Source organism: Sphaeramia orbicularis, chromosome 21 (genome assembly GCF_902148855.1).
Source record: "Sphaeramia orbicularis chromosome 21, fSphaOr1.1, whole genome shotgun sequence".
NCBI lineage: Eukaryota > Metazoa > Chordata > Actinopteri > Kurtiformes > Apogonidae > Sphaeramia > Sphaeramia orbicularis.
In genome coordinates this window covers 57,171,488-57,194,502 of record NC_043977.1, presented here as the reverse complement: position 1 = coordinate 57,194,502, position 23,015 = coordinate 57,171,488, and the positions used below count along the sequence as shown (strand labels likewise).

At 40.1% G+C, this 23,015-nt stretch overlaps 1 protein-coding gene across 1 annotated transcript in view; it reads right to left on the bottom strand.

Annotated features, from left to right (window-relative positions):
* Window positions 1-485: 485 nt before the first annotated feature.
* Window positions 486-23,015, bottom strand: part of LOC115412084 (collagen alpha-1(XVIII) chain-like) — a 201,760-nt gene continuing 179,230 nt past the window's right edge. Inside the window, exons 7-31 of the mRNA XM_030124377.1 lie at window positions 21,704-21,837; window positions 20,290-20,316; window positions 18,267-18,470; window positions 17,428-17,454; window positions 17,216-17,278; window positions 16,970-17,047; window positions 16,834-16,884; window positions 16,593-16,724; window positions 16,442-16,504; window positions 16,248-16,292; window positions 12,245-12,376; window positions 12,074-12,145; window positions 10,934-10,960; window positions 9,054-9,152; window positions 7,620-7,655; window positions 7,416-7,502; window positions 6,668-6,700; window positions 6,430-6,465; window positions 5,971-6,030; window positions 4,720-4,797; window positions 4,158-4,193; window positions 4,023-4,076; window positions 2,448-2,519; window positions 703-830; window positions 486-495 (exon numbers count right to left, since the gene is read on the bottom strand). Of these exons, the coding sequence (XP_029980237.1) occupies window positions 486-495; window positions 703-830; window positions 2,448-2,519; window positions 4,023-4,076; window positions 4,158-4,193; window positions 4,720-4,797; window positions 5,971-6,030; window positions 6,430-6,465; window positions 6,668-6,700; window positions 7,416-7,502; window positions 7,620-7,655; window positions 9,054-9,152; window positions 10,934-10,960; window positions 12,074-12,145; window positions 12,245-12,376; window positions 16,248-16,292; window positions 16,442-16,504; window positions 16,593-16,724; window positions 16,834-16,884; window positions 16,970-17,047; window positions 17,216-17,278; window positions 17,428-17,454; window positions 18,267-18,470; window positions 20,290-20,316; window positions 21,704-21,837 (1,784 nt within the window). The remainder of the gene's footprint in view (window positions 496-702; window positions 831-2,447; window positions 2,520-4,022; window positions 4,077-4,157; window positions 4,194-4,719; window positions 4,798-5,970; window positions 6,031-6,429; window positions 6,466-6,667; window positions 6,701-7,415; window positions 7,503-7,619; window positions 7,656-9,053; window positions 9,153-10,933; window positions 10,961-12,073; window positions 12,146-12,244; window positions 12,377-16,247; window positions 16,293-16,441; window positions 16,505-16,592; window positions 16,725-16,833; window positions 16,885-16,969; window positions 17,048-17,215; window positions 17,279-17,427; window positions 17,455-18,266; window positions 18,471-20,289; window positions 20,317-21,703; window positions 21,838-23,015) is intronic.

The window sequence follows — 23,015 nt, the reverse complement described above, 5'->3', positions numbered from 1 at the left end:
TTTGGGTCATGACCGAAAGGACAAGATCCCGGATACAAGCGGTCGAAATGAGTTTCCTCCGTCGGGTGGCTGGGCGCACCCTTAGGGATAGGGTGAGGAGCTCAGTCACCAGGGAGGAGCTCGGAGTAGAGCCGCTGCTCCTCCGCGTCGAGAGGGGCCAGCTGAGGTGGCTCGGGCATCTGTTTCGGATGCCTCCTGGACGCCTCCCTGGGGAGGTGTTCCGGGCATGTCCCACCGGGAGGAGACCTCGGGGAAGACCCAGGACACGTTGGAGAGACTATGTCTCTCGGCTGGCCTGGGAACGCCTCGGGATCCCCCCGGAAGAGCTGGAGGAGGTGTCTGGGGAGAGGGAAGTCTGGGCATCCCTGCTTAGACTGTTACCCCCGCGACCCGGCCCCGGATAAGCGGAAGAGAATGGATGGATGGATGGACTAATATGATAATACCCATTTACAACTTATCCTGCCAGATATGAATACCAGATATTAATAAAAACTGAAAAAAATAAACCAAAAAACAAACCAAACCAAAAACAAAACAAACAAAAAAACAAAAGAAAAACACATATATGTATATAATATAAATACATATAATATTCTATCTTTTCCTATATAGTACTACAGAACCCCCCCCCCCCCCCCCCCCCAGGCCCTTTCCTCTCTGTATTTAGTAAAAATCATTTGTCTGTATTTGTTCTTAAACTGTTCGATGTCTGGACATTGTTTCAGCTCCATTGTTTCAGCTGTGGGATCAAATGTACTCACATTGAAGCGGTCTATGGGGATGGCTGGTCCTGGGGGTCCTGGGGGTCCAGGGGGTCCAGGTGGTCCCTGATAAAACACAGTTCAGGATTTGTTTGTGCACATGCAGAATGCAACTTTCCCTGTTTTTCTCATGTTTCTAATCCAGTCTGTGTTTGGGGAAAATCCATATTCATCATTACCTTCATCTCATAACAAACATTAACACGTTTGACTGTTAGTGAAAAAAAAAAAACAATAATTATGAAGTGAAGGATTGGTCTCATGCACCAGTATTTTCCAAGGTTTTTTACTTCAATTTGTTCTGAGGAAAGGCCCTTATGGAGGACTGAACCTGCCATGTTAAAAATATATACAGAAATATAAAAATGCCTTCATAAGTTCATTTCCATACCATTTATCTATTTTGTCCTTATTTATATTATTTCTTATTTTATTTTTATCCTTGCATTTATTTCTGTGTTGCTTTCTCTTTACATTTTCTTTATCTCTTTTCTTGTTTATTTCTATATTTATTTTCATCTGACATCTCATTAATTTATTGTCATTTTTTATTCATAGTCATATTTACATCTTCAGTATTCCCCTTCTGCATTTTCTCCCTCGATTTATTTCTGCATTGCTTTCTATTTACATTTTCTTCATACTCCGTACAGAAATAAATAGGCAAAGCAGAAATAAACAGAGGAAGAAAATGCAAAAGGGGGAATACTGAAGAAAATGTAAATGGAAAACAACACAGAAATAAATGCAGGGATAAAAATAAAATAAGGAAAACTATAAATAAGGACAAAATAGATAAATAAATGGTACGGAAATGAACTTATCAAGCCATTTTTACATTTCTATATATATTTTTCAATACGGCAGGATCAGTCCTCCATACACTGTAAAAAAAATCTGTAATTTAACAGAATTTTCACTGTTTATTTTACAGATTTTTCCTGTATTTTTAAGATACGGGAAAATATCAATGAAATTACAAAAACAGACTGTGATTTTACATGTCAAATGTAAAAGAACACTGTACTGTAACTGTAACTGTCAATAACCAAAAAATTTCAGTTTTTTAAAAGAAATTTTTCTTTTTTCACAGAAAAATACAGTCAAAATACATTTGCAAAGTTTAAAACTGTAAAAAAAAAAAATAAAACCAGATAAAATTACTGACACTTAACGGTAACAGAAGTATTAGTTCTGTCAGTTAAACCAGACTTATTTGTTAATTGACAAATATCTTGTGTAATTACAGGAGGTTTCACAACCAAAATGTTGAATAAATGTATTTTTGTGAATGTATAACATGTATAAGCACTGATAAACTGTCCAAATACAGTTTTTATCAGTGGATTGGACAACTGAGTCTCAGTGAAAATTATTTATATATATATTCATAGGTAATTGGATTGTTTTAATACATGTAAATATTCTTTATTAAACATTAAAAAGTAAAAAAAAAAAAAAAAAAAAAAAAAAAAAAGCAAAATCTCATGTAAAGTTAGGGCAAAAAACTGTATTTTAATTATGGAAAATTACTGTATTTTTATGAGAAGGTTATTTTCCGTTATTTTACAATATTTTTTTGGCGGCCCAGCTGCCGGAATATTACTGTTTTTTTGCAGGGTTTTTTTTTTTACAGTGTGATAAGAGATTCTATGAATTGTCGGTCACCCCAGTCATACTTACAGGATATCCAAAACCAGCTCCAGACCCCGGTTCTCCTTTCTCCCCCTTGTATCCATTCACACCAGGACGACCCTGAACCCAGAACATCAGCAGGTGAACAGCAGCTTCCACATCACACTCAGAAACTAGTACTTCATCTAACACACAGGTGTCAAACATGCGGCCCGGGGGCCAAAACCGGCCCACCAAAGGGTCCGATCCGGCCCTGGGATGAATGTGTGAAATGCACAAATTACACTGAAGACATTAACACTCAGGGATGTTAGAATCATTTTAGGTCAATTCAGTCTGGAGTGGGTCAGACCAGTAAAACACTATCATAATAACCTATAAATAATGAAAACTGTACATTTTTCTCTTTGTTTTAGTGTAAAAACAAAAGTAAAATTACACAAATGTTTCCATTTACAGACTAGCCTTTTATAAAACATGTGAATAACCTGAAATTTCTAAAGAGAAATCTGTGGAATTGGACCAATATTCTGCCTGTTCTTAAATGTTTGGTGTATTTGTAGATCCACTGTGATCTGTAAGTTGTGATGCACATGTATAAATGATAAACTAAGGTGTAATATTGTTAAAATTGCACTGATTTTTCTTAAGAACTTTCAGGTTGTTCCTATCTGTTCATGTTATGTTCAAGTACAGTTCGTAGATGTAAACATTTTCATTATGGAATTTGACTTTTTTCACTCAAAAACAGAGAAAACATTGGAGTTTATCAGTTCTTATCTTATTATTTATTTTATTTTACTGGTCTGGCCCACTTCAGATTATATTAGACCAGGGCTCTCAAACTCATTTTCTTTCAGGTTCCACATTCAGCCTGATTTGATCTGCAGTGGGCTGGACCAGTGAAATAAGAACAGAATAACTGATAAATAATGACAACTGCAAATTTTTTTCTGTTTCAGAACAAAAAAACTGCCATTAAATTATGAAAATACTACTTTTATAAACTATCCAAACAAAAAAGATGTGAATAACCTGAAACAACATGAAATTTCTTTTAAAAAAAATCAGTGCAATTTTCCCAGTCTTCTTCCTCCACTTCTCATTAGTCCATGTGCATTCTGGATCAGATCTCCAAAGACACTAAACACTGAGGAACAGGAAGAAAAGAGTTCAAACTGGACTGAATTTAATACAGACATTTCAGGTTAGTCACATTTTATTGGTACAGGAGAGTTTGGAAATGGAATTATTTTGATAATCTAAAGTTATTTTTTGCACTAAAACAAAGAAAAACAATTAAGTCGTCATTATTTATAGACATAATGTAATATTTTTCCATCAAACCCAGTAGTAAATCTGCAGTGGTTCTTCTGTGTGGGTTCTTCTGCTGTTATTATTGGACTGTAGATCAGATTGGTCTGGATGTGGAACCCACACTAACATGAGTTCCACAGCCTGGACTGTGGAATTTATACACTTTGGAAATTCATCCCAGGGGTGGGACTGGAACCTTTGGTGGGACACATTTGGCCCCAGGATGCATGTTTGACAGTCCTATATTAGGCTGGACGTGAAACTGAACTAAAATGAGTTTGACACCCCCAATCTAAAAGGACTTACCGGTCTTCCAGGCATTCCAATTTCACCCTTTAATCCAGGAGGTCCATATGTGCCCTACAAAAATAATAATAGAATGTGTCAGGTGACCGTAACAGATCAGATACTGGACTGTTGTAAGACTGAGGAAACACTTACAGGAGGTCCGACAGGTCCAGGTTGGCCTCTGTCCCCCTACAGTGTGTCAAAGCAGACCAGTGTCATCAACAGAAGACCACACCCCCACATATGAACAGACCAGTGTCATCAACAGCAGACCACACCCCCACATATGAGCAGACCAATGTCATCAACAGAAGACCACACCCCCACATATGAACAGACCAGTGTCATCAACAGAAGACCACACCCCCACATATGAACAGACCAGTGTCATCAACAGAAGACCACACCCCCACATATGAACAGACCAGTGTCATCAACAGAAGACCACACCCCCACATATGAACAGACCAGTGTCATCAACAGAAGACCACACCCCCACATATGAACAGACCAGTGTCATCAACAGCAGACCACACCCCCACATATGAACAGACCAGTGTCATCAACAGAAGACCACACCCCCACATATGAACAGACCAGTGTCATCAACATGAGACCACACCCCCACATATGAACAGACCAGTGTCATCAACAGCAGACCACACCCCCACATATGAGAAGCTTCAGCTCAGGTGGTCTGAAGTCTACCACTCACCTTAGGACCTGACAGACCCTCCAGACGCAGAAAATTCCCATCAGGTCCAACCACTAAACCTGGCTCACCTTTGTCTCCCTAAAAACAAAGAAAAACAACCACATTGGACTGTCCTAATGATAAGACATCTTTAACCCTCCAGTATCCAGGTGTGCTTTTTTCGCACACTTTGCACTTCGTTTTAAAAACTTCATATTATTTTTCACAGTTTAAATAAGGTTCGAATTCAAAAGCTGTTCATTTTTACATGATCTTTAAAATTCTGTCCACCAACTAAAATGTGCACATTGTAAACAAAAGAAAATGACCAGACTAACATCTGTCTGCCAAGTGTGCATAAAACGCACTATTTCTAACATTAGAACCACTGTTTTTGATCCAAAGCCTTTAAGGCATAAATCCTGCTTTTACTGATATCTGGGCTTCATTTGAGAGGGGAGGGGCTAAATTAATTTATTAACATTGTTAATGTTGCTGTTAATCATTGACATATACCAGGCTGCAAAAAGCAAATATTATGTAATCCAATTTTTATGCAGTATTTTAAAAAAAAAAAACATATTTTGTGTTTTTTACATCATAAAATGTAGCTACATCATGATTAAAAGAGATCGTTTAAAGGGTTAAAAAAAAATCTAAAATGAATGATTAGTTGATCTGTATGATTAGGGCTGACCTTGATTTACAAAAATAAAATCAAATTACAGCAGAAAAATAAATCAATATATAATATTTAATAGTTGGATTTATAGGTGTGCATTTTACGCACACTTGGTGACAGATGCTCGTATTTTTGAACATTTGACCTAGCACCAAAAATAATAATGTAAATGAACCAATGTTGGAGTTAATCATTGACATATGCCAGGATGAAAAAATCAAACATGTGATCCACTTTTTATGTAGTGTATTGAAAAAGTTTTTTTGTGTGTGTTTTTTGCATCCAAAGAAATGGTTTGTTTCCATTACAAACACAGCTTTTAAAGGGTTAAAAATGTGACAGTTGTTGAGTATTTGGTATTTTTATTTACAGCTCAAGTTGAAGAAATAGAAAAAAGTGTAAAAGAATTAAAAAGAAACTGTATGAAAAATTTTTTGACATTATTCTGCAAGTGTGCCAAAAACGCACACTTGGTGCTTAGTAAGGGCCTTACTGGATGGGTTAAAAAAAAAAACAAAAAAAAAAAACAAATGCACAAAAAACAAAGAGGAAACTATCGTTCTGATGTAAAGAGGGTCAGTGTTTGTTACCTTTATTCCAAACCCTGGGAGGCCTGGGTCCCCTCTGTCCCCTTTTGGTCCCATTGGGCCCTGAAGGGAAATGGACAAGAACTAATAAAGTCTTTTGTTTCAGGCAAACATTTAAAGGCCTGGACTCATGAAATCTGTCATTTTTATAAAAGTCACTCATTTAAAGGATGCCAGTGGTTAAAGTTTTGCATAATTAAAGGCATTTCCGCTTTCAGTGATACCAGCGTCTGCTGTGTGGACTTTTAATGACGCTCACTGTCCATCTGTGGTGTTAACTCTAGAAAACCACCACAGGATTCTGTCACTCACATGGGTCAGGTCAGGTGACCTACTCTGAACACTCAGCCTGTTACCTGTTAGCGTAACCTGGCTACATAATAATAATAATAATAATAATAATAATAATAATAATAATAATAATGGATTAGATTTATACAGTGCTGTAACTGAAACACTCACAGGGAATCCAGCTTGACCAGGCAAACCAGCGTCCCCCTGTGGAGGAAAACACAGAAACAGAGGGTTAGCGTTGGGTAAAGGAGGAGGTCATGTTTAATAACACAGATACAGATGAACTTTATTATCCCCAGGAGCACATTCACTAATAATGTTCATCATTTGTTAAATTGGTATCTGACTTTAGGTGCATTTGCACAGAATCGTCCTGGTGTGACTATGACCAGCTGTGAAAACATACCTGAGGCCCAGCACTTCCAAGAACTCCATCAAACTGTATGAACACAAAGACAACCAGCAGAACAGTGAGGGCAGTGCAGATGTTCAGGGCTCTGTCTGTGCTCCTTCACTACTGACATGTTTCCACTACGTGGTATTGGCTCGACTCGACTCGACTCGACTCTGCCTTTTTTGTGTTTCCATTATGAAAAAGGACCTGGAATCTGGTACCTGGTACTACTTTTTTGGTCTCACCTCCGCTGAGGTTCCAGGACTGGGGACCAGATACTAAAGGTGACACTGTGTAAACACTGCAGACCACTGACTGGTCAGAGTCGTCTGTGTGCCCCGCCCTTTTATTAAAAACAGATGCAGTAGTTGACAGTAAATCTGTCAGTAGGTGAATCCACATGATGACAGTCTGTAAAACTACACCATGGTTTGTCCAAGAGGTTCAGACGCAAACATTCAGCAGGAGTCTGATGAGACAACAGGCAACGAGCAAGTTTATCAGCAACTCTGAGCAGACGACATAGAAGTAACGCACCGCATCGCTATGACGACCAGGTACTGTAAAGGCTGTAGTGGAAACGGTCTGGAACAGGACCTGGTACCAGAGTGGAAACGGTCTGGAACAGGACCTGGTACCAGAGTGGAAACGGTCTGGAATAGGACCTGGTACCAGAGTGGAGTCGAACTGGTTCCATGTAGTGGAAACGCAGTATATCACTGGTTTCACTGTTGGACATGTTGTGTGCTCTGATGCTTACGTTTCCTGTCTGGTAAATAACTTGTCCTGGAGGTCCAGGTGGGCCTGGTGGGCCTGGAAGTCCAGTTCCATCTCTACCTGGTTCACCCTAAAACCACAACACAGACACATATTAGACAGATGTGTTCTAATCCATCCAGATGCTTCAGACAGAGTGAGGACGACTTCGATAAGACCATGATGAGAACAGTGGAGTTGTACTGACCCGTTCTCCTCTGTCTCCTCTGTCACCCTTTGGTCCCTGTTGGATCACAGCACAAAAACACAAAATACACTGAAACAAAAGGCTTCACAAAAACACAAAATATACTGAAACAAAAGGCTTCACAAAAACACAAAATATACTGAAACAAAAGGCTTCACAAAAACACAAAATATACTGAAACAAAAGGCTTCACACAACTCTATGATGCAGAAAGTAAAAAAGCCCCTAAAAAAACCTTCCTTCCATTCCTACACTGTAAAAAAAAAAATCTGTAATTTAACAGAATTTTCACTGTTTATTTTACAGATTTTTCCTGTATTTTTAAGATACAGAAAAATATCAATGAAATGACAAAAACAGACTGTGATTTTACATGTCAAATGTAAAATAACATGACAACACTGTAACTGTGAATAACCAAAAAATGTGCGTTTTTTTAAAAGAAATTTTTCTTTTTTCACAGAAAAGTACAGTTAAAATACATTTGCAAATGTATCATAATTTCACAAATATTTCTTTTCTATTTATGAGATTAAACTGTTAATTTAAAGTTTAATACTGTCAAAAAAATAAATAAATAAAACAAGGTAAAATTACTGTCAATTAACAGTAACAGAAGTATTTGTTCTGTCAGTTGAACCAGACTTGTTTGTTAATTGACAAATATCTTGTGTAATTACAGGAGGTTTCACAACAAAAATGTTGATTAAATGTATTTTTGTGAATGTATAACATGTATAAGCACTGATAAACTGTCCAAATACAGTTTTTATCAGTGGACTGGACAACTGAGTCTCACTGAAAATTATTTATATATATATTTATAGGTAAGTTGATTGTTTTAATACATGTAAATATTCTTTATTAAACATTAAAAAGTCAAAAAATATGCAAAATCTCATGTGAAGTTAGGGCAAAAAACTGTATTTTAATTATGGAAAATTATCGTATTTTTATGAGATGGTTTTCCATTATTGAACAGTATTTATTCAGCACCCCAGCTGCCGGAATATTACAGTTTTTTTTACAGTTGTTTTTTTTTTTTTTTTTTACAGTGTAATTAAACTATACAGACAAACAAATTCCATAATTACCTTTCAGCATATTGTAATACAAGTGGTCTGAGAAGACAGTAGACTTGTGAACTACTCTGACTGCTTTAGGTTTACCCTCCTCAGACCCAGCTGTGGGTTTTCTGTCCACATTCATGGACAAGAGTTTCACAACTTTATACAAAGAAGAAAAGAAAACTGTCCACCACAAACGACAGTCCATACAAATTTTAAAAATTGCATCTGAAAAAACTGTTGCATCATGATGTTTCCAATGTAGACACTGATTGAATACAAAAGAACAAAAGCTGGTACTGTGCTGACATGTCCTGGGTCTGAGGAGGTTAAATCCTCAGTGCAGTGGATGACCACCTGCTGTTACCTGAGGTCCAGGGAATCCATCCAGTCCAGGCTGACCATCTCTGCCTACTGGACCCTCAGAGCCCTTCTGACCTGGTATACCAGGTAGACCAGGTTTACCCTGCAGACGACAATGTCACATTATGGAGGACAAACAGGATGAAATGCTGAGAAACTACTGTCAAATACAGAGCAGAGTAAACCCTGGATTCAAAGCAGAAGACTGAGTTTGAAAACAGAACAAACTGGTGTTCACTGAAGGACCGTCAGAATGGGATATGCACTGTTTGGCACTTCCACAAGTTTAGACGGACTCACTGCTGCCCAAGAGTCCATTTATTTAGGGTTAGGAACATTAACATGAAACATTCTCAAACACTGCCTGTTCCTCAGTGTTCAGTGTCTTTGTAGATCTGATCTGATGGACAAATGAGAAGTGGACGCAGAAGATTGGTAAAATTGCACTGATTTTTCTGAAGAAATTTCTGTTTTTTCAGGTTATTCACATCTTTTTTGTTTGGATAGTTTATAAAAGTAAGTATTTTCATAATTTAATGGGAGTTTTTGCGCTAAAACAAGGACAAACATTGTCAATTGTCATTATTTCTGGGTTCTTCTGTTCTTATCTGACTGGTTGGGTCCACTGCAGATCAGATCAGACTGAGGGGCCGTTTACGCGGCGTCGGATTCAGTCGACTCCGGGAAGATTTCATGGCGGATTAGCCTTCTGTTAACATGGAAACGGTGCCTAGAGTGCCTGAATCCGGAAACTTTTGATACCAGGGTCCAGGGTGGAGCGTTATCGATACGCTCCGCATTTCAGCTCCGTGTTAACGCGAGTCGGAGCGTTCCGGGGTAAAATATGACGTCACCGCATGCGCGCGCAGCCAAGAACCGCCAGTTAACCCACTCCAGGCCAGTTGGTGGCGGTAATGCGCTTCCGAGCTGGTTTGCCAGCCTCTATGACACAATAAAGCTGCAGAAAAAGAAGGAACAACCACAACAACAATGGCCGGTTTCAGAACAACATACGTGCTGCTAACTGTGCTCAGCTCGTCTGTCCAGACAAAGAAGTCCTGCGTCTTCGTTCTACCACTCGCCATTGTTGTTTGTAAATAGTCTTGTCCGCCTATTCTTCTTCTTCTCATTTAAAGGCTGTCTAAACCGGAAATCGTTTGTGCGCAGGCGCGTGTTTTACCGCCACTGTTTCACTACAGCTCTACATCGCCAGCTACTGGTCTGGCATGGCCACTACAGCGTATTCAGCCGTCCTCGCGGACTCGTGTTAACGCAGATCGTTATCATAGCGGCTTCGTCTTAACGCGGAATGATTTTAAAATGCAAAGGAGAAATCTTTGCGGAATTGGATCGTAGCGTTGCCGTTTAAACGTAGCCTGAATGTGGAACCTGAAAGAACAGGAGTTTGAGAACCCTGGTTTAGACAGTATCCTATTCTCTGGGACTCAGTAAAACTGAAACTTATTTTATACACTCTGGAAAGTTACAAAGGCAGAGGGACAGAAGAGGAACAAACAGCAGGAACCAAAGCTGAGACTAAACGGACTGTTCAACAGACGTCAGCACAGGGCGGTCAGACTCCGGTCCTCGAGGGCCGGTGTCCTGCATGTTTTAGATGTTTCCCTCTTCCATCACACCTGGGTCAGTTCATGATCAGCTCATCATCATGCATTGCAGAAGCTTGATAATGATGTAATGGCTTCCAGGTGTGATGGAAGAGGGAAGTATCTAAAACATGCAGGATACCGGCCCGCGAGGACCGGAGTTTGACACCTGTGTGTTAGAGGCTCAACACTGGTTCAAACCGCTGTGGGCGGTCTCAGATTCACAGCCTACATGTGTGTTTTCATGTCAGAATGTTCCAACAGTTCCACAGTTACTTACAGGGAGGCCAGGGAATCCAGGAGGACCCTGAAAACACACAAACACATGAACATGTTACTTCAAATGTTTCAGTGCAGCTTCAACAGTTCCACTAGGATCCATTCTGTGTCAGATGGATCTAGAACCTGTGGATCCAAACGGGTCAATGCACCAGTAAAACCTGGTCTAACAGTAGGGCTGGGTATCATGGCCAATTTCCATAATCGATTCGATTTCGATTCATAAGGTTCTGAATCGATTAATCACGATTCAATTCGATTCAATATAATATTGATTTGATTCAGTATTAACTGATTGATTCAGATTAATTTAGTGATATCAGAGTATAATTAGATAATAAATAATAAGAGTTGCAACCTGAGTATTTGAGTACTGCAGTCATGAAACACATCAATACTGGGATCAATATTGATATTAGAAAGGAAATAAATCTGACACTTCAGCAGAAGGAGCTGAATCTGCTCTGAAATAAGAAACATGTCCATGCTTCTACAGTGGCTCAGAACGGACTTCTTTGTCATCTTTATTCTGTTTTATGGCTGGAGGCTTCTATCACTTCTATCACTGCGTGATAGTTGGTCAGAGTGGGGGGGGTGTGTGCGCTCTGTGATTGGGGGTGGGGGTAGTGTAGCGGTCGGACATTGTTGCTTTACTATTCATCCAAGTTAATGTTCCAAGAACGACCGGCTTCTGCGACTCGCCTCGGAGACCCTCCAGGCGGCCAGTTCCTTCACACTGTGGGTTCCAGTTTGAGTGGAAGCCTGGAGGACCTCCAGCAGAGGGGTTTTCCCCACCCTTCCTCCGTGTCTTTTCCGTGCTGAAGTCATCAGGGGTTTGCAAGACGGAGCCGGCTGCGCTTCCACGTACTCCCGGTCCTGCTCTGAAAAATCGATCTCATCCACTGTTAATCGATTACGCAAAATTAAAATGAAATCGATCTAAGAATGATTAAACTGATTTTTTTACCCAGCCCTATCTAACAGGAGAGCAGGTCTGGTTCAACTGGGATTAAACAAGGTTCAGAAACTCATCAACTGATTCAGAATAAATGAACTACACTTGTTATATCTCATATTCAAATGTCTTCACAGCTGATCAGAGGTTTGTGTAGTTTTTGTTCCTTCAGTACACAGTTCGAACCTGTCTTCCTTCTGGTCCTCTCACACCAGGCAGTCCACTCTGCACTGCCGCACCTGAACCCTCCATGTCGTCCTAGAAAACATCAGAGAACACGTCCAACACTCAACCGCTGGAAAAAACACATATGAACAACACCAGCACATTTTAGTCTTCTAAAAAAATTAGACTTACAAATCCAACCCGATAACTGGGTCCAGGAGGACCAGGAGGACCAGGAGGTCCAACCGGTCCCATTGGTCCAGGCAGACCAGCCAGTCCAGACTCTCCTGGGGGTCCTGGCAAACCAGGGTCTCCTTGAGCTCCCTGTAGATTTAATAAAAACAGGATTTAAAAAGGAAAACTAAAACAAATTCAAAGACAGATGAACTGAACACCCAGTGAATCCAAGACTGGACTGTGATGGAACTGCAGGTCACACACATTTATACTGACCCATATACGGTCATCACACACATTTATACTGACCCATATACGGTCATCACACACATTTATACTGACCCATATACGGTCATCACACACATTTATACTGACCCATATACGGTCATCACACACATTTATACTGACCCATATACGATCATCACACACATTTATACTGACCCATATACGGTCATCACACACATTTATACTGACCCATAATAGGTCATCACACACATTTATACTGACCCATATACGGTCATCACACACATTTATACTGACCCATATATGGTCATCATACACATTTATACTGACCCATTTATGGTCATCACACACATTTATACTGACCCATATACGGTCATCACACACATTTATACTGACCCATATACGGTCATCACACACATTTATACTGACCCATATACGATCATCACACACATTTATACTGACCCATATATGGTCATCACACACATTTATACTGACCCATATACGGTCATCACACACATTTATACTGACCCATATATGGTCATCACACACATTTATACTGACCCATATACGGTCATCACACACATTTATACTGACCCATATACGGTCATCACACACATTTATACTGACCCATATACGGTCATCACACACATTTATACTGACCCATATATGGTCATCACACACATTTATACTGACCCATATATGGTCATCACACACATTTATACTGACCCATTTATGGTCATCACACACATTTATACTGACCCATATACGGTCATCACACACATTTATACTGACCCATATATGGTCATCACACACATTTATACTGACCAATATACGGTCATCACACACATTTATACTGACCCATTTATGGTCATCATACACATTTATACTGACCCATATACGGTCATCACACACATTTATACTGACCCATATACGGTCATTATACACATTTATACTGACCCATATATGGTCATCATACACATTTATACTGACCCATATACGGTCATCACACACATTTATACTGACCCATATATGGTCATCACACACATTTATACTGACCCATATACGGTCATCACACACATTTATACTGACCAATATACGGTCATCACACACATTTATACTGACCCATATACGGTCATCACACACATTTATACTGACCCATATATGGTCATCACACACATTTATACTGACCCATATACGGTCATCATACACATTTATACTGACCCATATATGGTCATCACACACATTTATACTGACCCATATATGGTCATCATACACATTTATACTGACCCATATACGGTCATCATACACATTTATACTGACCCATATACGGTCATCATACACATTTATACTGACCCATATACGGTCATCATACACATTTATACTGACCCATATACGGTCATCACACACATTTATACTGACCCATACACTGTCATCACACACATTTATACTGACCCATATACGGTCATCATACACATTTATACTGACCCATATACAGTCATCATACACATTTATACTGACCCATACACTGTCATCATACACATTTATACTGACCCATATACGGTCATCATACACATTTATACTGACCCATATATGGTCATCACACACATTTATACTGACCCATACACTGTCATCATACACATTTATACTGACCCATATATGGTCATCACACACATTTATACTGACCCATACACTGTCATCATACACATTTATACTGACCCATATATGGTCATCATACACATTTATACTGACCCATACACTGTCATCATACACATTTATACTGACCCATATACGGTCATCATACACATTTATACTGACCCATATATGGTCATCACACACATTTATACTGACCCATACACTGTCATCATACACATTTATACTGACCCATATATGGTCATCACACACATTTATACTGACCCATACACTGTCATCATACACATTTATACTGACCCATATATGGTCATCATACACATTTATACTGACCCATACACTGTCATCATACACATTTATACTGACCCATATATGGTCATCACACACATTTATACTGACCCATACACTGTCATCATACACATTTATACTGACCCATATATGGTCATCATACACATTTATACTGACCCATATATGGTCATCACACACATTTATACTGACCCATATATGGTCATCACACACATTTATACTGACCCATACACTGTCATCATACACATTTATACTGACCCATATATGGTCATCACACACATTTATACTGACCCATACACTGTCATCATACACATTTATACTGACCCATATATGGTCATCATACACATTTATACTGACCCATATATGGTCATCACACACATTTATACTGACCCATATATGGTCATCACACACATTTATACTGACCCATACACTGTCATCATACACATCTGTTCTGATAACAGTCTGCAGCCCCTTGAATTTATACGATGGAAAAAATAACCTTTACTGTAAATTTGAAGATGGACTTTTTTGTGCAGCATTGGGGGGATGGGTGAGAGATATAAAGCCTTTGAGATGTGAATGCATAAATATGAACCCAAAGTCCTCTGAAGGAAATATGTTTTTATGTTTTTATTTATCTTTATATGTTCTGTGTTGTGACTGTCGTGTGTGTTTTATATGCCAGACTAACGGTCTTTGTTAGAATGTGTCCATGTGATGAGGTTTTTTTAATCTTGTCTGTGAAGCAATGACATGTAGCACTGTGCCCAAGATGAATTTACCCCAGGAGACAATAAAGTTTATTTTACTTTGCTTTTTTACATTTTACTTTTACTTTACTTCACTTTTACTTTACTTTTATACTTTACTTTTTACTTTTACTTTACTTTTTTATATTACTTTTTATTTTACTTACTTTACTTTTACTTTTTCTTTACTTTTTTACTTTTTACTTTTATTTACTTTACTTTTACTTTTTATCTTTCTGTATACATTGATTCTTTACTTTCAGATCCTGTATGCCAGGATCATGATGAGCTGCTGTAAATTCTTTTGTTTTGTTTTTTTACACCCACTCTCTGGATGTGTATAGTTTGTGTATTTGTTTTTTCAATGTGTGAAAAAAAATCTAAATTCTTTCAATAAAAAGAGAATTAAAAAAAAAAGAAAGAATTTGCAGCCCTTGAAGCTCCCTTTGCTGGTTCTGACCTGTTAGTTCAGTGTGATTTGCCCTGCTGTGTGTAATAGATTACTGTTTTAACACACTGGTGATAATCACACACATGTCGACATAGTGGAAGATATGAACCAATTACAGCAGTGAAATAAAACATCTGACTTGTTGCTCCTGCTGATTTAATCCAAAAGTTTTTTTTTTTTTTCTTCGGAGGACAAGGGTTCACTAACACTGGTCCACATCATCTGTAGTGGATGTCATTACTGCAGCTTTTTTTGAGGTTTATATCTAGTAGATGATAGTCCTTTTAAAAAAGAAAACCTTTATTTTCTGTTAAAATAAATGCCCCACATTAATTGTCTTTAAAAAGAGCATTCCATTTCTTCCAGCTTCTCATGTGGAGCTCTGTGGGGCTTGTCACGAAGCAGAACTGTTGCTCAGACTTCATTTGCATCGCTTAACTGACGCTGCACGATTGTGCCAAGTGATAATTTTGCTTTTGAATAGTAACAAGTACTTATTGCCGACTGTTGTTTGTTTTAGTTTTAGTTTTGTCTTTATTTTGTGTAAAAAAAAAGGTAAAATGACTAATAAAAAAGAAGTGTAAAATAAATAAATAAATAAATAAATGCCATGAATTCTCACCTTAGCTCCAACTGCTCCTGGAAGGCCCAGCTCACCTGAATCCCCCTGAATAAAAAAACCCAACATGTGTTTAAACTTGACCACCAAAGCCCACATACACAGACCCATGTGTTCTACTGGATACTACAGCTCTGTGGGTGTTATTCAGATGAATCATTACTCTTTAGAAGGGAATCGTTTCCACAGGTCGTTACCTTCTCTCCCCTCGGACCAGGAGCCCCTGGGAGACCGTCAGTACCGGGTAACCCAGGCAGACCCTGGAGGCCCACAGATCAGATTAGGTTCAGATACAGATCTGTTCATGATCAGGTTAGACTGACAGCTCATAGACACGCCCACACTTACAGGCTGACCAGGTGAACCGTCTTTTCCTGGTGGTCCAAAGGCCCCAGAACTCAATACTGTGCCTGCTGTGGAAAGACCAGGAGGACCAGGAAGACCAGGGGGACCAGGAGGACCAGGTGGTCCACGTAGACCCTGCAAAAATATAAACATATTTACATGTAACACATGTACAGTAAACTGACTTCAGCACATGGTTTATAGTCTGTACTGATGAGAGGAACCAAATATGATCTCTGCTCACCCGGATAGAGTCCAGGTCTGGGAACCCGGAGCCCTCCATGTCCACAAAGGTCTGAAACACATTCACTCATGAAACCAGTGGCACATGTTGTGTTTCTACAGATGGTTTTATCAGTGTGTGACAGTATGGGACTCACAGATCTGAATCCTGGTCCTGGAGGTCCAGGAGGTCCTGGGGGTCCTCTGGGACCAGGTTGACCCTCTCCACGGTCTCCCTATGAACACAAGACTCATTAAGCCAAAGCAGACTTATTGAATTCATACATGTTCCAGTATTAAAAACCAACCAAACATTCATTTTTATTAACCACCATTTTCTGTGAAAAGGTAAAAACACAATATTCGGTTCATGTAAACACAGCTGGTGTCAGTAGACATCTGACCTTTTCTCCTTTGGGTCCAGAGTCTCCTGGGGTTCCTGGGAAGCCTGGAGGTCCCTCAGGACCCTGTGACCAACAAACACTGATATTAGCTTTACCTGTGTCTAGTCCTGAGGGTCAGTACTGAAGGGGTTCATGCTCCATAACCTGACAGTCACACATTCAAGTCACTCATGTGTTCTTTCTATCAAACAGCAAAGAAAACGAGCACTTACAGTTTTTCCATCCTCACCAGGATCCCCCTGCAGAGGTGACAGACACACCAGTTAGAACAGAAGTTATCTGAGGGGGCTGTGGACAGTTCAGACGTACAATGGACTTTCTTTTCTTTTGTTCTGGATTCTCAACAGAAAGCAAAAGTGTTAAGTTTGTTGTGTGTGAATGATTAACTCAGTGTTTTCCAACCTTATGGTCGCCTGAAATTTCTATTAATTGATAAAAATTTTAAAAACTTACTCATAAAAAATAAATGTTGAGTTGACAGAGACAATCCCAATCCATAAAAAACAAACTCTGAGTCTGAAACTGCAGCACTGTGGTTCTGTTTATCTGTCAAATGTTCATTGTGGTCAGTTTCAGATGCTGCAGCTCTTTCATAATTCATAGTTTCAGTTCTTGTTTGTTCAGTATTAATTGTCCTCCTTGTAAATCCCAGCTGGGCTGACTGGACAGATCCTGACCAAGGAAAATCCAATTCTCCCTTTGTGCAGTAATCTACACCTGGATTTACTGCCTCTGTCCACAATAACAGACATTATATAGACTAAATGTCCTCTAAAATTAATATGTATTTGCAACATAGTATAGCAAACTATTACATGATCAAATCATTTTAGCAAAAAAAAAAGTGTCTCCGTTTTGAATGTCTGGGGTCGCCAGAAATTTGTGATGCTTAACTGGGGTCACGAACCAAAAAAGGTTGGGAACCACTGGATTAACTCGATACAATTGGAACTGCGTCATAAAAATAAATAAATTCATAAATAAATAAATGCATAACATAGAAATATCCTGATAATAAAGTCAATAAAGTCAAGAACATATTAGCACTAACCGGTTCTCCATCATCTCCTGATGGTCCCTGGGGGCCTGGGGGGCCTGGTGGTCCAGGAGGCCCTCGAGCTCCAGGGGCTGAAACCACAGAGCCGTCACTACTGACTGAAAACTCAGCTGGGGGTCCTGGAGGACCAGCAGGACCAGGGGGACCAGGAGGACCAGGCTCTCCCTTCTTCCCTTGGTATCCAAAGCCGGCACTGCCCTGGAGAGAAACAGGAAGAAGCTGTGAGACGAAGCAGAGACAAAAAGGACAAACACTGAAGCCTGAAGGACAAACACAGACTGAAGCCTGAAGGACAAACACAGACTGAAGCCTAGAGGACAAACACAGACTGAAGCCTGAAGGACACACACAGACTGAAGCCTGAAGGACAAACACAGACTGAAGCCTAGAGGACAAACACAGACTGAAGCCTGAAGGACAAACACAGACTGAAGCATGAAGGACAAACACAGACTGAAGCCTGAAGGACACACACAGACTGAAGCCTGAAGGACAAACACAGACTGAAGCCTAGAGGACAAACACAGACTGAAGCCTGAAGGACAAACACAGACTGAAGCCTAGAGGACAAACACAGACTGAAGCCTGAAGGACACACACAGACTGAAGCCTAGAGGACAAACACAGACTGAAGTATGAAGGACAAACACAGACTGAAGCATGAAGGACAAACACAGACTGAAGCATGAAGGACAAACACAGACTGAAGCCTAGAGGACAAACACAGACTGAAGCCTAGAGGAGACACAGAGACTGAAGCCTAGAGGACAAACACAGACTGAAGCCTAGAGGAGACACAGAGACTGAAGCCTAGAGGACAAACACAGACTGAAGCCTAAAGGACAAACACAGACTGAAGCCTAAAGGACAAACACAGACTGAAGTCTAGAGGACAAACACAGACTGAAGCCTAAAGGACAAACACAGACTGAAGCCTGAAGGACAAACACAGACTGAAGTCTAGAGGACAAACACAGACTGAAGCCTAGAGGACAAACACAGACTGAAGCCTAGAGGAGACACAGAGACTGAAGCCTAGAGGACAAACACAGACTGAAGCCTAGAGGAGACACAGAGACTGAAGCCTAGAGGACAAACACAGACTGAAGCCTAGAGGACAAACACAGACTGAGGCCTAGAGGACAAACACAGACTGAAGCCTAAAGGACAAACACAGACTGAAGCCTAGAGGACAAACACAGACTGAAGCCTAAAGGACAAACACAGACTGAAGTCTAGAGGACAAACACAGACTGAAGCCTAAAGGACAAACACAGACTGAAGCCTGAAGGACAAACACAGACTGAAGCCTAGAGGACAAACACAGACTGAAGCCTAGAGGACAAACACAGACTGAAGACTGAAGGACAAACACAGACTGAAGCCTAGAGGACAAACACAGACTGAAGCCTAAAGGACAAACACAGACTGAAGCCTGAAGGACAAACACAGACTGAAGTCTAAAGGACAAACACAGACTGAGGCCTAGAGGACAAACACAGACTGAAGCCTAAAGGACAAACACAGACTGAAGTCTAGAGGACAAACACAGACTGAAGCCTAAAGGACAAACACAGACTGAAGCCTGAAGGACAAACACAGACTGAAGTCTAGAGGACAAACACAGACTGAAGCCTGAAGGACAAACACAGACTTAAGCCTGAAGGACAAACACAGACTGAAGCCTGAAGAACAAACACAGACTGAAGACTGAAGGACAAACACAGACTGAAGCCTAGAGGACAAACACAGACTGAAGCCTAGAGGACAAACACAGACTGAAGCCTAGAGGACAAACACAGACTGAAGCCTAGAGGACAGGGCCCGGACCCTGGACCAGGACTTGTCCTCTGTTAACGCTGATACTGTCTCATAATCCAGTCTGGTTTAAAACATCAAACATCAGCAGAGTCAACTCTTTATAGAGATGAACAAAGACAGAGGAGCCACAGCACAAGGAATGATTTCATTCAAGTTAAATATGAGAGTTCCAGAGTGAAACCAGACTGACTCTGACCTTTGTTCCCTTTTCTCCAGGTTCACCCTGAAAAGGAACAGACACATTCAAGTCAGAACCATTTTGTTGGATTTAATTATGATTTGATGAAAAAAATACATACCTACATACATACATATATATTCTACTCTAACCTCCTTCCCTTTCTATGAATCTGAGCTTTTGAATCTTTCCTGGTAGTAAATTGTTTTTTGCTTTGAACCATTTGTGCCTGACCGACGCTAACTCTACTTGGACAAACTGACCCAAATGCGTTGGCAGAGACGTCCAGGGTCATTCTGAGTGATTTGTGTTAAGATTTTTAATCAGATTAATTATGATGATGGATTAATCCTATATATATGATATATATGAAAGTCTGAATATATTGAATGAAACTTAGCTAGCGCCATCTTGTGTTTTCGATGTGATCACAGTAACCTCTGTATGACACCATGAGTGAGTCAGCACGAAATCTAGTTTCAGCAGTATGAAGTACTGAACAGATCGTTCATACCTTTGTGAATGCATGTACAGGCCAGAAGAATGCTAACCCTGATACTAACTGCACTGGTGGATTTACCTACCAGCACCCCCCCGTTTGAAAATCTGCAGAAAACATGGATACTCTGCCTGGGAATCAAACCTCTACCTTCTGCACTGATGTCTGAAGTGTTACCTCCTGAGTTAAACCTCTGTGGTCTGGGGGCTGATCTGTTTTCTATCTGATGGTCTTCGTACTTTTCAGGCTGTGACATTTCCATCTAAGTTTCAGGGTTCATTCAGATTAAAGTGTATATTTTGTTGTGAAATGTGACTGTCATACACAGTATGTTCTGTAAACAAAGCAAACAGTCCTGCTGAACAGGACCAGGACTAGTCCCCCTTCCACTGGTCCTGGATCTGCCACTGGAACTGTGTTCAGAACCGTTCAGCAGGTGAAGAAATACAGTCACTGTTTCAGTGAAGCTTACAGGACAGACACTTCGGGTGTATCAGCCAAACGCACCCTTAACCTCAGCAGTGCCCTCCACTGCAGACCCCCCCCACTCCATAGCAGACCCCCCTCCCCCCACGGCAGACCCCATCTACAGTCTGGACCCATAATGCACTGCAGAGCGGACGCTGTTCAAGGTTCATTCAATATACTCAAGGTTGTTTTCAGATGTGTCCGCTAAGAATATCTTTGGTGCACAAGGTTAGATGTGATATACATATATATAAATAATTAAATGAATAAATATATACATATATAAAAGCAACCAAGCTGATGGTTAAAGTGTTACCCAGTAACCTGAACCTAAACTACATATTTTCCATAAAGTGAGAAAGGAGAAACTGTCATGTTCCACTCCATTCTCCGGTCTGTGGGTTGGACATGTTCTAGGTTTGTTCCACCGTCATGGTAGAACCTGTCAGATCCAAAGGTCCACACCTTGTCTCCCCTCGGTCCACCTCGTGAGCCGCTGGATCCGGATCCTGGCTCTCCCTTGGGCCCCGTCAGACCCCGGTCTCCTTTCTGTCCTCTGTCCCCTCGGTCTCCTTTCTCTCCTTTAGCCCTGACTGGTCCTGCAAACAGAGTCATGAATACCCAGATGAAAAGACCACTGCAGCATGATGAACCACATCAACCCACGTCCAAGCAATAACAGGACCTTTGTGTCCCCGAAAAGAGGTAAGAGAAGAAAAAAAACCTGCGTGTGTGTGTGTGTGTGAGTGTGTGTGTGTGTGTGTGTGTGTGTGTGTGAGACACATTTCTTTAAAATGCTGCTGAAGTGGTGACTGAATTCACTCTGACACCTGAACGCACCACCACCACCACAGTGTCCCATTCATGGACACGTGTCTGAGGTGGAACAGTGTAAATCCACACATGAACACACACTGACAGTCGGACCAGAGGACAGACGTGTTAGGACCAACATGTTCAAATGAGTCACTGTCTATTATTATTAGAAAAGTCAAACCATTATTTTGGTAAAAAGACAAATAAATAAGAATGTTATTTGTAATTAGTAAAAGATGCAATGACAAAAGTGATCCATAAACACAAGAGTGAAATATTACAAAAAATACGAGAAAGAAGATGGAAGAATGAAGAAGATCCAGCAAAATAATGGAAGAGAGGATTATTTAGGGTTTGAAATTCTTTTTCATGGACAGGAAAAAAAAAACCCTCCACTTTTCACAAACCTAGAGGTAGAACGAAAAAATCTAACATAAAATAGTGTTGTTTGTTGTTTGTTGTGATCTGTTTGCTGTGAACATGTGTGTGCAGTCACTGGACAATAAAAGGATAATAATGGTCATGTGACTGTAGATCTGAGATTATTATTCCTGTGGAACACAGAACTGTGGTCTTGACTTTCGGGTTTGTTTAGTTTACATCATTATAATAACTTGGACTCTACTCCCTTAAGATTACTTAGATGTTTAGGTTTTTGGCATGTTGGGAGCATAAAGAATCATTTAAAACCACTTCTTGAACTTCAACTGAGCGTTAAAATCAGCCTTTGAACTGGAACTATGAACATATTTTCACCTCCCAGATATTCGTCTAAACTGTCATTTTCCACGTCCTTAAAACTCTGTCCACATGACTTTAGTTTTCCAGATCCTGTCCTTCTCTGAACGCTCAGATAAAACTGGGTGTAGATGCAGATCCAGAGGCTTATCCACCACTTCATTTATACAAGTCAGTTAACTCTGAAGTGTTGGTTGGAGTTGATGCAGTACAGTCTCTAGGT